The sequence below is a fragment of the Charadrius vociferus genome, unplaced genomic scaffold (assembly GCF_000708025.1).
Source record: "Charadrius vociferus isolate BGI_N301 unplaced genomic scaffold, ASM70802v2 scaffold828, whole genome shotgun sequence".
In the NCBI taxonomy this organism is placed as follows: domain Eukaryota; kingdom Metazoa; phylum Chordata; class Aves; order Charadriiformes; family Charadriidae; genus Charadrius; species Charadrius vociferus.
Genome location: NW_009649708.1, coordinates 313,673 through 331,791, shown reverse-complemented (window position 1 = coordinate 331,791; position 18,119 = coordinate 313,673). Strand labels below are relative to the sequence as shown.

General features: G+C 42.1%; 1 protein-coding gene across 1 annotated transcript in view; it reads right to left on the bottom strand.

The window, feature by feature from the left end:
- The window catches only part of UBE2D2 (ubiquitin-conjugating enzyme E2D 2), a 45,073-nt gene that overhangs the window by 2,310 nt on the left and 24,644 nt on the right, over nucleotides 1–18,119 (bottom strand). Inside the window, exons 6-10 of the mRNA XM_009890691.1 lie at nucleotides 18,096–18,119; nucleotides 13,372–13,403; nucleotides 13,203–13,280; nucleotides 13,009–13,114; nucleotides 950–1,043 (exon numbers count right to left, since the gene is read on the bottom strand). Coding sequence (XP_009888993.1) covers nucleotides 950–1,043; nucleotides 13,009–13,114; nucleotides 13,203–13,280; nucleotides 13,372–13,403; nucleotides 18,096–18,119 — 334 coding nt within the window. The remainder of the gene's footprint in view (nucleotides 1–949; nucleotides 1,044–13,008; nucleotides 13,115–13,202; nucleotides 13,281–13,371; nucleotides 13,404–18,095) is intronic.

Below are 18,119 nucleotides of genomic sequence, written 5' to 3'. Positions count from 1 at the left end.
GGGGGGGGGGGAAGTCCTGCATACATTAAGTGCAGTCAGTCACTACCAGCTAGCTGCATCTCGAAATATGTACTGCTACTCTTGCAGCTCTCATTAAAAACAGGATGCATGTTTTTTAACACTGCTTCTCAAGTATGCAATAGAGCAAGCAAGTTTCTTTCCTATCTCCTTCTCATCAGATGACCATGTAGCTTCAGAAGTTAACACTACTGATCAGATCTGGAAGGGAACAGTGAGGTGGAAGAGTGTTTACAACAGTCATTACGCTGTTGCTTTTAAAGAAAGCAAGTTAAATCTTCCCACTGGTGGTAGAGTTCTCTCTATTCTTGCTGTCTACTTCATAGACGCTTGGAGTCCTCCCACCCCACCTCTACACCACTTGTTTTTCCCTTGTGGCATCAAACAAAGATGAAATAGGGGCATTTTTGTTATTTCTTTGCTTGTGTGACTCCATCACCAATAGCTAGCATGGAAATACTCTCCCACTAGAGTAACTTGTTCTCCCTCTGCTGGTTATGTAGCATTAAAGCAGGCAGTGAATGCTCTTAAAAGCCAGCCACATCCAACTTCAGAGCTCCATATGGAACAGATTTGCATTGGTCACTTCACGTTTTCATTAAATCAAGAAAACCTGTAATTAACAGCTACAACACTAATGAAAAACCATTGCGTGGAATAAAAGTGCAGTAACAAACCCACAGAAGTAGGTCTCTACATCCTTCACTTCTAGGGGCATATATACCTCTTTCCTACAGCAATGCAGTGCTGTTAGAATTAGCCGTACTCCAGATCTCAGGAAAAATCTCTAAAAAGACCACAGTCAAAGTGAAAAAGGCAAATCAAAGTTCACACTCTTTTCCAAGAAGCAGGTCCTTTCAGTTCCCCTTTAATAGTAAAGTGTGGATTCTGCTGTCAAGAATGTTACATGGGTTTTGGCTTCCATACTCACTTTTCTCTATCTGTTTTGTAGATCCGTGCAATCTCAGGCACTAAAGGATCATCTGGATTGGGATCACACAACAGAGAACAGATGGACAAAAGTACTAGGGAGAGAAAAAGAGACACTGAATTAGAGTTTAAGTGCAGCTGAAGACACCTGTAGAAGTCAGCCCGCTCACTGCCTCCCCTCTAGCATCGTTTTTTAAAAAAAAAAAAGTCAAGGAGCAGTAATCCCACATGCTTCAGCCAAGTGATTTTAAACAAAAAGCCTTACCATTTAACTATGCAAATTTGCATGACCATAAGTTTTTAAACATCATCACAATAGGTAACCTCCTAGATAGGTGTATACACCTGCAGCCTTCAGAGGGCAGAAGTGTGTTATCTGAAACTGTACCTGGAAGCCTTCTCAGAAAACATCCTTGCTTTTGCCCTTGATATTCAGCTTTTCCCTAAACCAGACAACCTCATTGGTAATGGCTTGCAGAATCACTAATCAAAAGTCTAACAGCAGACAGATCCAACTGAGATGAAGGAAGCATTAGCTGCTCACAGCTACTTAAGAACTGTTTAAAAAAAAATGCTAGTCTTGCAGAGAATTAAGAGGCTTTATCCAATTATTTTCTGAGCATAACGTAGGTTGAGATGGATTAATTTAGAATACCATTCTAAATGAATCAAGGAAGTATAACTCACTGCACTCATACCAACCACAAAGCCCTGAAACTCAAAGTTTCACTATAAATATATACTGTATATATCCCAGAAACCATATCCCACTCATATGTAGTGTCACCCTTCATCCATATAAGGTGTCATGACACTGTCTGCAAAGCTACAAAAAGCATGTGCACATTCCTACATTCACATCGAAGTAGAAGAGATGAGAAGGCAGTAAGTTAGAAGCAAAGCGTATTGGGACAAAGCTACATGAGGCACGTCAGGGACACACACACTCCCCCCCCCCCCAAAAAAAATGCCAAACGTTCCTTTGTATTGCTTTCTCTCAGCCTGGCTTAGTCAAACAGTGCCACTCCGTATGTCCCTCCAGCAATAGCAGCAACTATGGAGTTGTCACAGTGCATCCTCCGAGCAAGTTGGAGATGACAGCAGTTAGAAGTTTGAAGGCACTAAACACAAATCTGTTCAAACTTCCATCGTTTGCTGCTGTGCTGCGGAGCAGGAGGCAGAGCTACCACACTGAAAGATGTCAGCTGGAAAGCAAAAGAGAACAGTATGCATTCCACTAATGTCTGGGGCAGAAGGGGTTGATTGTTTTTAAGACAGTTTAAAACAAAGATTACAAAACAAAGAACAGCTAGATACAGCCAGAGAGAAAGGGGAGAATAGGTCTCATTCATAGAATCACTTCGGTTGCAGAAGAACTTTAAGATCATCGAGTCCAACCATCAGCCTAAGACTGCCAGGTCCACCACTAAACTATGTCCCCAAGCACCACTTCTGCTCATTTTTTAAATACCTCCAGGAATGGTGACTCAACCATTTCCCTGCACAGCCTGGTCCAATGCTTGATAACCCTTCCAGTGAAGACATTTTTCCTAATATCCATCCTAAACCTCCCCTGGAGTAACTTGAGGCTGTTTCCTCTTGTCCCATCGCCTGTTACTTGGGAGCAGAGACTGCCCCCCCCTCGCTACCCCCTCCTCTCAGGGAGCTGTAGAGAGCCAGAAGGTCTCCCCTCAGGCTCCTTTTCTCCAGGCTGAACACCCCCAGGGCCCTCAGCCGCTCCTCACCAGACTTGTGCTCCAGACCCCTCACCAGCTCTGTTGCCCTTCTCTGGACACACTCCAGCACCTCAATGTCTGTCTTGTCATGAGGGGCCCAAAACTGAATGCAGTACTCAAGGTGGGAGCCAGCCTCACCAGCGCCAAGTACAAGGGGATGATCACTGCCCCAGTCCTGCTGGCCACGCTATTCTTGATACAGGCCAGGATGCTATTGGCCTTCTCAGCCAATATTCATGCAAACTAGCAAAGATTTTCAAAGTGCAACAGAAAAGAACACTTCACTAGGTCTTAACTGAGCTACTTGCCCAGTGATGAGAACACCAAGAACCCAGAAACCAAATTAGCTTTCCTATGTATTTCTGTAGACGCTTCACTAATGAACTGTCAACTTCAAGTTAAAAGGTTCTAGAATAAGTTTCTTAACAAACTATTCCTGATTTCAGCCAACATATTTCTTGCTCTAGAATGAAGAACAACCTCTTCCTCTCTCTTCTTGATTTTCTACTGTACGCTTGTGAAAGAGCCAAGAGCTTAATTATTCTCCACCATCAACTGACACTTGGAACATTTATTCAACTACCCCTTAGAATACAGCTTTAGAGTGTGAAAATTTTATTTTTGTGCTGTAGGCACAGAGAAGCCACTAGGCCTGACCCGCTGTCCCTTAGCAAGGGACATAGAAAGTGCTACAGGTACTAAACATGCTATCAGCTTCAGCACTGTTTCCCCACCCACCCCCCTATATATACTGACAAAACTCACATTAGTGTTCAGTAGTGGGAATCCCTCTGCCACCTTACACCCAGGCTGCTGCCGGTCAGTTTAGCTTCAAACACAGTCGTTTCTCCTGCTATTTTCCTGAAGCTCATTTCTTTGTATTTGTCAGACTCCACTGCTCTGGTCACTGAAGTTTCTTCAGCTGGGAGGATGAGTAAAACAGCTAACATCTGTCCCCTCCCTTTAACAGAAGCCACAGGAAATCCAATCAAAGTTTTCTGGTCAACTATAACTACTCTCTCAAGTTTTATCTTACCACAGTCCTTTAATAACCAAGGAATTTTTTTTTTAATAAGATGGCTCACCATCAACAAAACCAAGCTGCAAGTCTGTCCAGTCCTCTCTGCCGTCCCTTCCCCAGCCACCACAATGCCCCTCTCCCCAGCGCTCATGTTGGGGTACTGGGTGGGAGCAGAGCACAAGGTGGAACATCAGCCTTGCAAAACCCACACCACCATCTGCTCTAAGCACCAGACCAAAGGTGGTGCTCAGCTGTTGGTCAGTAGGGGTACTGGGATGACCAGGGTGTTGCTCCATGTCCTCCAGAGCAACAGCAGTCCGGCAGGCTGACGTGGCCCACAAGTCAATTTTGTCTGGCAAAATGCCAATCTGTCTTGAACAGCATCTCCTTTGCTGAAAGAAAAGGGAGAGTTAACCCCTATCCCAGCCCAGGAGTTTTCATTTTTGGTTTACAGGCTATCAACATGAGTGTATCATTGCTACTTGCTGGCCATTAAAAACAAAAGATAATCCCATGCTGCTAATACTCTTCACTAAAATGGTCTGTGGTTTGTTAGAACTCAATCAGTAGCTAAATGCTTCCCATGATGAATTCTGGCAATCTAGCCACTTCAAAAAACATTGAGATTTCACTCCTCAGCAGTTCACTTGTTTTATAAGCAATACTCCAAAAACCTTGAACAAAAATGGGACACAATTATTTGGCTTCAAGCTGCACTGCCCCATTCAGCTGCTTTGATTTATTTTTGTTAAGTTTTCATTAATCAAAACTATTCTCCATTATGCTTGCTCTTGCTGGTAGCTTCACATCTTTCATTTTTTTTATCTGTATAGCCTCAGCAAGAAAAACATTTTTAACTGAGTTATCTAAACTGGTTTAATTTTAATAGCCTGCTGTACCCAGCTATTTGTCCAAAATAAATTCAGGAAGTTTCTCTGGAGGTTTCCAGAGCAATGTGCACATACACATGTTTTTGACCAACAAGTGTAAGCAGCCTCCAGACCACTGCAAAAAGCCCCTTGGAATAAGGTACCTTCTCATAAAAAGTTTAAGGAGCCAAGTGCAGGAGGAAAGAGGAAATAATCCTTAAAAATACCAGTTGTGTATAGGAGTTCTTTGATGCACCAGAGTAACTAATTAAACCAACACTGTGGAATAGAGAGAATTAGCATATCACCTTCTTCTGCAATCAAGTACTATTGCAATGAATTTCATAGCAAAGCCAAATGAATTTCATAGCAAAGCCACTTGCTAGTCAGATGGCTACAACATTAGTAGAAGACAACTGAAAAACAGTTCACAAAAATCAGGTTTTATAACCACAGAATCAGGTTGAAGAACTACACAAGACAGGTCAGTGAGTGACCTTGTTGTACACCTTGTCCTACTCATCCTGCATGCCCACAGGCAAAGCTGCTCTAGTGGGATCAGTCTGACAGCATTCCTTCGAGTCTTTCATTGAAGGGAGATACTCAGAATTTAAGTTTGGATTTTTGTCAGTAATACCAAAAGACAAGTATTACTTCCCATTGATTCAAGGGGTTCAAGTACAGTTATTTCTCATCTCTTTATTCATAACTGTCAGAACAGTCCAGCCTGTAGCAAAACATTCAACAATTTAAAACACTGTTTAAAGCCCCCTTTCATTCAAAAACTGGCTTTGCTTCAGCTTTGTTTTATTTCACCAACCATGCAGCCTACTGAACTCCAATACTTCAACTGTGATCCCCATCTATCTACTGCAGACAACGAAAACAACTTCTCCTTTAGTGGGCTTCCTACTGCTATGGACTAGCATGGACCAGGTACTTCACAACAACCAAGGAACTGAGAGAACCAAATTAATCAAGCAGGAAGACTGCTAACAAAGTGTTTCCAAAAAACTAATGGGCTTAGCTTCCCTATAGAGCAGTGATACACATGCACTCTCATCAAGCAGAAGGATCACTTAACATGAAGAATGCTCCTGCAATGTGCTCTTTGAGGCAAAACGAGGTCTCCCAGTGTAATGCAGCACAGCTCTGACCCAAGTTTCCACTGCAAGACTTCCCTTTACAGAGTACCTAACACCCCAAAATTCGAGGACACTCGTTCTTGAGGCAGCTCCTCTGTGCAGAGAATCATGCCATTTATAGCTTGTCAACATGTTTAGCTATGGTTTAATCACTGCATGACCCACCTCATCTTCTCAGCGGGCTTCTGTGCTGTTCTCTTACACCATTACCAACAGTCTGCCATTTCTGATGAGCAATTCCATCTTCCTGGTTCTGCCACACCTCAGACCAAAAGCGCAGGTAGATGCAAATTCAATATGTAAACTCCATGGCTGAGTTTCTTCTGCTATGAAGCAGCTCAGTCATAAGTCAAGACAATTTATGAAGTCAGCTCTCCACAGATCCTTCCAGCATTAGCTAAATGAGCAAGACGTGAAACAATCTAAACCACTATCTGTCTACTGGAACATCTATTGGCCTGTAAAAAACTCAAGAGGCACATCAAAGCTCCTGGAACTCAGGAGGTGAAGAGACTCTTTTAAAAGCCACAAGTGTGCAGCTCCAGTGGGAAGGAACAAGCTGCACAGCCAGAATAGACATCTTCCCTAGAGCGTCAACAGAAGTCAAAGGTGCTTGCAATTTATACAAGGCAATTAGCTTCTGTTGATGTCATAATGAAGTGCACCACACGCCATGACACACCCTTGCATGTCCAGAGTATGTAGTTGCAGCTGAAAGTGGTCTTTAGGAGTTGGAAGCAGCTCTGTACAAGCCACAGTATTTAACACACCTTTGCACACATTGTGTTGATGTTAAAGTCTTTTGGGCTAAGTTGAGTTCTACACGAGTTCACCAGTCCAGGTCATCAGTGAAAAACTATTTAAGCCTTGTTAGAGCATGACGTGAGACCCAAAAAGCTATACCCTCTGGTTTCTTTAGGTACCAGCAATAGAAAGGCTAGCACTAGTTCTGCCCTACCACCCTCTGCTGAGACAGCGATCCCAGTTCATCCAGAAATACAGACGTTTTTAAGGCAGAAACCTGAGACACAAACACTTCCTCAAGGCAGAAGTCACCTTCCAAATGCAAGACTCAAAGCATTCCATTTGTTTGCAAAGCCTGAATGGGTCTAATATATCCATCACTTCCAGCCATCCCCTTAATACAGGGTACTAGCCACTATTGATACTACTAGTTAAGCGTAGCTGGAATTGCAAACAAAACTTGCTCCAGTAAAGCAGTCATCTATGGGACACTTCAGGATAAGGAGAAGCAACTGAGAAGCAATGAAATCTCCAGTTGAATCACAGCAGGGAGATAAAAAGCAAGCATCAATTCTTCCAAGGTAATGAGCTACCCAGAAAAAAAAAAAACCAAACATCTTAACTGGTTGTATTCTATTTTAACAGCTGTTTGGTGCAGTTACTGCTCTCTGAAGAAGACAGCCAATTTAGAATTCATCTAGGAGTAAAGGGTTTTCTTGGGGATCAAGCAACTTAGGTCAAAAAAAAGATGAGTAAAAGCCTTAGCTCTCTCCTTGAAGACCCCTGCTACATTAACTTTCATATTCAAGGCAAAGAGCACTTTACTAAATCAGTAGAATAAGGGGAATAGGTAAGATGCCTAAAGTTATTCCTGTACACTCAACTCCTGCATGGGGCAAAAGGCCTCAGGAGACCCCAAGCCAGTCTTTTCCCACTAAAGGAAGAAGGTCCACCTCTAAGGAAACACCAACAAAATTTCTGTTACAGCACCAAGAAGGTACTGAGTCACTTTGTATGCCAGATTGTCAGGACAGGATGGTACTCAGCTATCTGTATTGGCTGAAGCCACACACTGGTCTCAGGATCACCATATAATCAAAAAAGCTCGTGCACTGACACGGGGCAATCAGAAAGAAGGAAGTATCAATTCTTGCACACCATGCCAGTATCACGAGTTCCCAGTAATGGAAACAGCCCATCCTGCCTGCTGCGCCCCAGGTGAATGACAAATATTATGCCAGTAAGCTCTTTCTATGGAAAGCAATTTGTCACCCGCCTGGAGACCAGGCCACAGGCTCTGACAGCGCTGTGCTTTTTGATCCAGCTCTTGCAGCCAAATTTCTGAATACGAAAGTAAAGTTTATCAGCTCAGGTTTAATTCAGCCTGTTACTCTGGAGATTATAAAACATCTCTGCTAGCAGAAATTTGAATTGTGGACACATATGGCTGCTGAGGAATTCTTAATTCCATTTCTGAGGCTTTATGCAGCTGTCCTGCTTCTCACACCAGCTAGGGCTCCTCCTTTGCTAATCATCAGCCTGACAAACAAAAGCCTCCACGTTAAGATCCGTTAAGATCTCTATTCCTCAAAACCAGGAAGAAAGCTGACTCCTGAAAGGAGTCTTTGCCTATACAATCAATACATTTGAGTTTCAGGCCCCAGACCCTTCAAACTTTGAGGCATAGTTGTCAGGAAGTTTCATCAGCACTGACAAACATTAAGCTTTTGACATTAACACCCAACTGAAAACACTACCACCCAACAAGTTCAAGTACAAGCTTCCAGGCTACTGGCTTCTGACTGTTAATGGACAAGTCGCATCCAAGTACATTAAAGCAACTCTGGACTCTCCTCAAGTTAAATCCTATTTCTTAACCACAGTCCCATTCCAAACTCTTCCAGCAATCTTACCTAGTCTCACAGGAAGTGTACCTTTAAATCTGAGCAGTTTAAACTTCTTGCTTCAAAGCAACTTGAATTCCTGCTAAGTCAGTTCAACAATTTCTGGTGACAAGAGAAGAAAAGTTAAGTTTTGCCCAGTGTATCACAGACTGCTTGAGCTTGGAAGAGACCTCTGGAGGTCATCTTGTCCAACCCCCTGCTCAGGTCCAACCTCAACCCATTGTCCAGGACCACATCCAGGCAGCTTCTGAGTATCTCCAAGGACGGAGACCCCACAACCTCCCTGGCCAACCTGTGCCAGTCCTCAGTCACCCACACAGTAAAAAAACGGGGAAAAAAAAATAATGCATTTCCTGATGTTCACAGGGGCCTGCCTATGTTTAAGTTTGTACCCCTGTCCTCGTCTTATCACTAGCCACCACTGAGAAGAGCCTGGCTCTGTCCCTGCAGATATTTATGTACACTGATAAGAGCCCCCTGAGCCTCCCCTTCTCCAGGCTAAACAGTCCCAGCTATCCCAGCCTCTCCTCCTGAGAGATGCTCCAGTCCCTTCCTCACGTTCATGAACCTTCACTGGACTCTAGTACATCCACATCTCTTGTTCTGTGGAGCCCAGCCCTGGACATGGTGCTCCAGGTACAGCTCCACCACTGCTGAACAGCAGGGAAGGATCACCTTCCTCCACCTGCTGGCAACACCTCTCCAAGCACAACCTTCTTTGCAGCAAGGGCAAATCTGGGAAGATAGACAAGTGGCTATATTAAAGCAGCAAAAGAGTTGAAATGCAAGAATGAAAGTTCCCCATACTACCCTAACTCAGCACACACGTAGAGACTGATCCATGCTACGTGACAAAGTCAAGTCCCTCCCACGTCATTTGGTTAAACACTACAACAGGCAAATTAAAAGCCCAGAGGAGGATCAGAAACCAACTTCCTGGTGTTGAAGACTGCACCGTGAAGGTCAAGTTCACTTAGGCTGCTGGGTACTTCGGACTTCCCACCCAGTCAGTCTTAGTAAAGTGATTCTTGAACACCTATAAGAGCAGCACCACAGAAAATTCACACTGCACACGGAAGAGTTTGAAACATGCGAACTAAACTCTGGATGAATGAGACTGAAGTTCACCAGACAGGGTCTTCCAACCCACTGCGGATAAGCTCCATGTTGCATTAGTTGTAAAACACAGTGGGGACAAGTGGGAGGGGACAGGGTATGTTAGCCTGGCCCTTAGTGAAGTACTTCAGTGTAGTATCAACATCCACTTGCCAAGTTCAAGAGAAAGTAGGATTTTCTCCCCAAAATGGCCCAACAGTTATCATCAGGTTAAAACACTTTATTCTCCTGTTTAAGGCAACAGGAATCCTTATTTACACAGACTTTGAGATAACATTTTTAATTTAAGTCTGTGCATTCTGCTTAAGCTTTGGAGTTTAAATTAACCACGAAGGTGTTTAAGACTATATTTTAAGATTATTTATTTTACAATAAATGTTCTTTAACGAACACTTACTTCAGAACTACTAATACAAGCAAGTGAGCTATTCTACTGAGACAGTGGTGTTCTCCCAGTTCTTCGGAACCCATTTTAACAAGTCTAGGAGGAGCAAACATTTAGAAAGACAGAACACAAACCCAAGATGTTTGTCACCTCTACTATCCTAGCCAAGATCACTTCATCAAATTGCTCACAGAGGGAGAAGAACTTTATTTAGCTGTCTCAAATAAAACTGCTCCAATCAGCCCCACACTCAGGCCTTCACTATCGTACCCAGCAGGGAGGGCAGGCTCCCAAACCAAGTGCTCCCACTGCCCTCGGAAGCAGCCTACCATCCTCCAGAGTTGGAGGAGCCAAGACCTTGACCTTTACCACTTAACTGGGATGATTAAGTCACACTTCACATGACTTTTCAGTCTTTCCACCAAAAAAAAGCAGCACTATAGGTTAAAAGGAAGTCACTGCATCCCCCTTCACCTTTCCCATTGCAGGTTAGGGTGGAAAAAAAAACATGTTCATGGACTACACATTAATTGCAACATAACATCTAGCTCATGTGAGCTGCTGACAATGCTGCCCACCAGATGCCTCCGGGGAAGGAAGCTGTGTATGATAAGTGTTTCCTAGAAGAACTGTTTCTAGTATTCCCCAATTTCTTCATCAGTAAAGAAAGTACACTTTTTTTAAAAAAAAATCTGTAAGCAGATAACCAGAACACAGTTTTAAAATTCAACCAGCTTGCTCCCAATGGCATTCCCTTTTAAAGGGTGACAAAGTTTAGGAAATACTGTAAGAAATCCACATTACTGATCCTAAATTGCTGCTTTGGAAGGGATATAAGCTCATGCTGAATAATTTAAGTTTTGTTATTCACTTTTAATTACCTAACTGAACAGCTTTTCTTACTAGTGACACATTTATTCTTTGATAAGACCATCAAAGAGTTACTAGGGAGCTGAAATAGCCCCAAAGTCTACAAAGACACAGTTCTGAACTGACTGAAAACAAGATTTTCACCCTAAATGATTGAAGTGGCCTTTGTGGAAATTATTTATACTTGTTCAAAATAGGAAGGCTTCTTTTAAGTATCGGCTCTTGCTCTTCCCTTACTACTGAGGTCTGCTTTCTGACAGGACATTCCTGTTATTTCTGAGAGAAGCATTCTGAATTTCTATGAAGTCATCCACAAGGATTTCTTTTGCTGCCTCTAATTCCTTCATGAAATGAATATCAAGGGAACTTGAACAAGATTGTTTTCTCACTGGTTAAATCTGTATGTGTTTTGTGCTACATGAAGGAGAGTTTGGGCATTCCTATGAAAGCTTCTGCAATGAGTGAAGAGTGATCAGCAATATAAAGACACCTAATCTCAGGGAGTGCATTTTAAGATGTAGATGGGGTGACAGAAGGGGTGAAGTAGCACAGAACGGCCACACTGATGCCATAGCTTACTCTAGCTGCACCACAAGGATGCAGTTTGAAGAGGATAAGAAAAAAAAAAAAAAAGAGTTCAAGGCAAAGAATAGGAGATGTTAAGAGTATACTGCAACTATACTTGGCTTGCAAAATTAACATTAAGATATATTTTGTGGCTGACTGAAGATGACCGTCAGTAATAGGTAGTCCACTGATGCCCTTCAGTAGCCTCTTAATTCTTGTTCCATCTTTTTCCAGCTGCCCTAATTCCCGACTATCCTCCAGTCTCTTCAAATGTACTATCACCCTACTGCCTACAAAGTCATTGTAGACTCTCTAAAACAAATGAAAATAAGACCCCCGTGTCCCACCACATTCTCCAACTATAGTATTCTAGCCAGTTACACAGCAACTTCAAAGCATAATAGATGTCAGTACTTAGTACTAACTTAGTGCTTCTAACAGTAGCTAGTACTTGACTGAAAGCTTTTGTAAGGAAAGCTGCGTCAACCTGACAATCATCTTCCCCTTACTGACATTTCTTCAGTTCTTTCAACTCGCAGTGAAGACTTTCAGCTTTGTGCACTAGCAGATTCACTCTGTCAAAAGACAAGACACTGCTTTGCCTTTTCCTCTGTTTCTACACAGAAGCCTCTCACTGGAGAGAGAAGGTAGGAACTTTTGCAAGTTCAGTAAAAGGGAGACAGTGATGATGCCAAGTGAGGGGTACCCGTAGTCATCTTTTGAACCAAAAAAGTGTCTGAGAACACCACATGTCATTAGAGAGAAGAATTGCAGGCAACAGAACAACATCATAAAGCTGGGACACAATGTGAAGGATGCTGTAATTACACACGATATCTGCAGCATTTAATTACAAAGACAGTGTGAAGCTACAAAAATTGAGTGGTCAGGACATGCTCCAGGCACAGAAGAGACCAAAAATATTCCCAATTCCCATGGCTAGATCTACAAACCATAGATCTACACTTTCAATAGCCAGAAAAAGCAATAAAATTCAATCCTGACTCTTCTTTCAGGGTGTTTAAAACCTATTCACATTAAATATGAATAATACTTTACCAGGCAAAGAACATATTCCAGTGTCCCACAAGCTAACACAGTTCACAGGGACTAAGACGTTTTTAGCTAATAAAAAAAACAGTACAAGCTAGTTAAGTTCTAAAACATGTTTTAGTAGTCCATGAGATTGAAAGTTGTTTAAAAAAAAATAAATCACCAACATGGAGTTCTGATAATCCCTTGAAAGCAGAACTTTTTTTTTAAATGACAAAGAATCAAAGCACATTTAGCGTGGGGATTTTTTTGGTAAAGGGCACAGCTGTTCCCCTACATATTTCACTCTGTGTGCATTTGAACATTGAAATCTTCTGTTGTCGCATACTTGGTTTAATCTGGTAGGGTGGTGGGGTTTGGTTGTTTTGTTTTTTCAGTTTAAGTGTTTAGGCTCTGCAGTGAGGTGACAAGATGATGTCCTTAGCGTAGCAAGACTTATATGATCCATGGGCAAAGTTCAGCAGTCTCCCTGTGGTCACAGGGCAATTGGACAGCCAGAGCATCCTGCGCTCACAAACCGGCTGCAAGCCAGGCGTAGATTGACATAGTGACCACAGAAATGGTTGACAGCAGGAACGCAGCAGTTTTTACATTCTAAAAATCAGTAATTCATTTCAGCAGAGAAAAATTAAAATGAGTATTGGAGGTACCTTTTGAAATAGTTAGTGCTGGGGACCACTGTGATCGTAGAATATCAAGACAAATGCTGCCATTACTGTTAATATTTGGATGATAGATTCTTGTTGTAAATGCAACCTGCAGAAGAAGGAAAATTTCAGTGTAGGCTCACAAACGTACATTACACCACACGGTAATGAACGGATTTATGGTACAAGCCACTCACCTTAGGTGGTTTGAAGGGATAATCTGTTGGGAAGTGAATTGTCAAGAAAAATACTCCACCTTGATAGGGACTGTCATTCTGTTAATGAAAAAGAATCATTGCAGTTTGAGGAGTTATTACAAGACGACTGGTCATAAAAAGCTGTGAACATCAATTCTCTCATACTTACTGGTCCCATTATTGTAGCTTGCCAATGGAACACTGAAAAAGAGAAAGATTTACTTCAGTTTGGAGAAACTCAAGTAATGAACTACTTAATTCCAGACAAAGCAGCACAGAAAAGTCTATTTGAAAAACAAAGCCTTCTGAAAGGCTGCAGGGAAGCAAGACAAAAAATTAAACAGAGACAGAGCGAAGTACCCAACACTCCACATTTGCTCGGTCCACACTTTGGTATTGCTGTGGTACCACACACACGTCATGCCCTGCAAAAAAATTCCTTTACAGTAAAAGCCCAGATAGCTATAGTCAACATTTCAGACCTGACAAATTTGGAAGCTCAGCTTGCTTTGTTTCCAACGAAGCACCTGAATCAAAGCCCAGTTTCCAACAACTGCCCTCTTTGAGCAAGCTACAGCAAAGCCACAATAGGAACTCATACCTTTCGTAGGGAGGATGTCTCCTGCACAAGGATCTCTCCTTGGTTAAATGGAAAGTAAGCCTAAGCTTTGTATACACTGTATCTATCAAGAGGTACCCTAAGCCAGTGGTATCTTGACAGAATGTTTAAGCTTAGTCTCCACAGAGGCATCAAAATTTTGTTAAAGCAGCAGAAAGCAATACAAGTTTTAAGAGAATGCAAGAATGACAGTCTGCTTAATACTTGGGACCAGGGTATGCTCATACACACTTTAGGTTAAATGGACAGAAATTAAGTCTCACACGTGTGCATCTGTGCAAGAGTACATCTTAATAGAGAAGATTCACAAAGAATGTTTTCCTTATGTTCTGCAGCATAAAGACAATCAAAGCTGTTTATCTGTATGAGGCACGTTCGGAAGTTCTCAGAGTTCCTGCATCTTCCAAAGGCTCTAACACTCGCCTCTGAAGAACACCATCTTAACAAACTATTTGTGAAACAGCACCATGGAAAGTTTCCCTCCACACAGATGTCAGCTACACTGCATCTTCAGAACCGGGGAGTTGTACAAAAGACTCCACTCACAGCAAGGTATAAGTCTTTGAGCCACAGAAGTTAAGTACACAGCTGCAAGCGGCTTCAACTTGCAACTGGTGCCTACTGCTTTCAAGACTACCTGTGCCAAAAGTAGTTTTGGCCCAGAGTAGCACTACTTTTTCTAATCTGGCACGAGCAGTTTTTAATTACACATGGTAGAGGCATTACAACTGGGAATGATCTCATACAAGGAAGGGCGATGGGGTCTGGGAGCAGAATGGACAGCAAGGGGAGAAGAGTGTTTGGTTAGAGCAGCAGGTTTGTTGCAGAGGGCATTGCAGCTGGGAACACCAGCTAACATTTTGAGAAACTGCACCCAGTGTGGAGTAGGGAAATCAAGACAGTGGCTCATGAGTTCATATGTAGTGTTCACCCATTTTAAAAGCTACACAGGAAGTCTGCATCACCTGCAGCCTCACTGAGGAACCTAAAACAAGAGGACAGAGGGGCAGCATAAACCCAGCAGTGAAGACTGCGGCTCATCACAGAAAAAACACCAAGAATTTCACATGCATCAGTAGATGCCAATAAGATTCACTGTGACCACACTGAAATACACTGACAGCACTGGACGTTATCATGCATACTTCTGCACACTAAAAAGAAGCTAATATAATCAACTACTGTCCTAAACCCAACAAGAAACCAGAAAAAAAGACCCAAAACGCTTTCACAGTGGATATTAATTTTTTTTTTAAACAAGCTAGAAGGGCTGTTTGTTTTGTTGCGAGTTCCCCTGCTGCCACCTCCTACCCCAGATTCAAGGAAAGTGCTTGTTTATCTTTAGATTCTCACAACATCCAAGACAAGTTTGATGAACTAAAAGATGGATTTGTCATGCAGAGCTTATTTCAACTGATGCGTTGCTTTGAAATCACCCATTCAAAAGGTTGTTTACAAAGTTAAGGGGGTTACTGGCTTTCAGTAGCTAAGCACAGGTACATGTTTGGAAGTGAACTAAGCCACTGCATAGCACTCTGGAAGTACACTAGTGTAATCCAGATTCAAGCATATTTCCGAAACAAAGGCCAGAGATGGGTGGAAGAGGGCTAGAACTACATTACCATGAGAAAGAAAAATCACATCCCTACAGTTAACACAGCAGAAACAGCTCCTCACTTCCCCAAGTTTATGAAGTACCAGGACAAGAAGCTTACAGCTGGGACAGTTTATATCAGCTGGACTAGCCACAAGACACCACTTTGCAAGCACAGCATGAACTCTGAGAAATGTCATTCTGACAAGGCAACCGAGGCAGACCTAGAGACAGGGATCTCCACGAAGGAATCTTTCTGTTGCTGCCACTGCTATCCACTTACATACAGCCAAAGCGTTGCTCTCAACAGTGGAAGACTTTCATTAGAGTTCTTTCAGAAAGGTGGCATGAGAAGAAGAGTTGAATGTTACTTTAAAGTTTTCTGTATTTGGTAGTAAGTCTCCATTATAAGCCTTCACCAACTTCTGTTACCACCTTCTCCACCAGATGACCTCCATCACCTTTGATAGTCTTTGGAAACTATGAAGTAGTTCATCATGGCACAAGTCACACTTGCTAATTTAAGGCAAGAAAAGCCTCAGACTGGCTCTACATCTTCGTAATTTCTCTTCCCTTAAACTACAAGTTTCTTTGAAATGCTATTTTGAAAGCAGAAATAAGTTGTGGAGTAACTACAAGCTACTAATGCTACTGCTAAAAATACTCAAACCCAAAAGCAGTTTTCGCTTGTTTGAAAGGACTGGCAAACAGTAACATCTCCTCTAATTTCAGTATTTTCATTCTCAGGTTTCAAGTGCTTTTTTCAATCCAGTCCTAACTTTCTACAGGAATGTGCAAGTTTATATACACTTCAGCACTTCTGAATAGTTCAGAAAGGAGTCAGAAAGATCTTGGCAACTAATTTTTTCCTTTTAGAAAGGACTGCTAAACAGAGTTCTTAGCACATAGATGGAGGGTTTCCCTACTTCAATGTCCCCTACTTTCACAAGCTTCACTGAACAGCACACTTGTCAGAGAGACGGCGTTGCACAGCAAGTTCAATGCACGCTTTTAAGGGGCACCCCAATCAAAGCTTCCGAGTGTTCTCATGTGGCCTCTTCTACACAACAGAGCTGCTACAAAAGAAGTGTGAATACATTCCCTCATCTCAGGCATTTTATGCACATTAAATGCATTGGCATTTAATGCAAGTACCTGAATTTACCCCCAAGGCCCATGGTAAAGTTATAAAGCAAAAGGTGAATTTGCAAGTGTTCTCATCTCATTGCAAACATCCTACTAATTTTGCTCACCTAAGCTGTGACCAAGAGTTTAATGCTGCTATAAAAAAAAAATATAGTAGCTCTCCATATTAACTAGGATTTTACACTTTCTGGTGAAGACTACACAGCTTGCAAAACCACTGCAAGGCCTCTCATAGAAAACCACCATAAAGTACAGGGCAACATTTAATTTGCCTTACTCACAGCTAATCAAAGCAGACTGGGGAACATTACCTAGAACCAAGACAAAGAAGTATGCATATAAACACCATTAAGCCAAGTCACATGATATATCTTGCCCTCCTCTCTAGGAAAAAATACACATACTACATGACACTAGATCTTATTATAAAACAATATTAGACAAAAAAATTAGGGTAGGACTTTAAAGAATAACTGCTTTTTTTTTTCCCCTCCTACTTTAAACACAGCTCCCCAAGCTTTGAAAGGTGAGAGTAACAACTCCAAATTACACACCAGGTAAACAACCATGTGCAGTAGAGACGACCAGCTGATATGCAGGCCAAAAAGATCGTCCTAGGCTATCCCCTATGTGGAACCTGGCAGGGCCAACTGATTGGAGTACAGTTTTTAAACATAACAGTACTGTGCATACTGATGGATCCTCTACCCGTACTTCTTATCTCATACCTAAGCAGCCATGGCCAAATCAAACGAGGTTGTTATTACAGCAGAATTCAGACATTGACTTGCTTATTGAGAAAGCCACAAGTAATATCCCAAACTGAGTGAAATCCTGCTAAAAATAGAGCCAAACCTGGTTTTCAGTTCTACTCTGGTGTGCTCTATAACATAACAGCACAAAACAGATTAAAGAACAACCAATGCTTCCAGTGTTCCTATAATTCGTTTAACAACTTTTTTTTTAAATATCTAACACTACTTCACAATTCAAGCTTTAATTTACCAACTAGTTTTCCTTCCCTTCACATTTTAACCTCTTATCCCCAAGGACTACACGTAGTCCTCGTCCAAAACACAATGTTAACTAACTCCTGGGTAAAATCTAGTTAACCCTGACCTTGCTGGACCAGCATCTAGGATTAGGAGCAGATTGTTTTACTTCTACAGGACCATGCGACTACACTATGTATGTTTTAGATACCAAACAAGTTCAGAAAGCTGTATGAAGATACTTGCTGGTTTGGCCACAGAGCTACTGAAGTTTACTAACTTCTGCAGACAGCATGCCCAATGAGAATGCCACAACTTGGAAGGGTGCAACTTGAGATGTCTTCAGCGCACAGTCACCCAGTCAATACAGTGGGGGCAACTGAGATCCAGTGATACACAAGGAAGGAATAAGGGATACAGAAGGGCAGAAAAAGATTAGCTATGTGCAGTAACAGAAGGGTTCATGCTAAGGAACTGGACATCCTGTTTTAGAAAGAAAAAAGTGAGAGACTGCAAGTGTTGGCCAATGTTAGCATACTTACTGTCATCACCAACAGGCCCTGCTG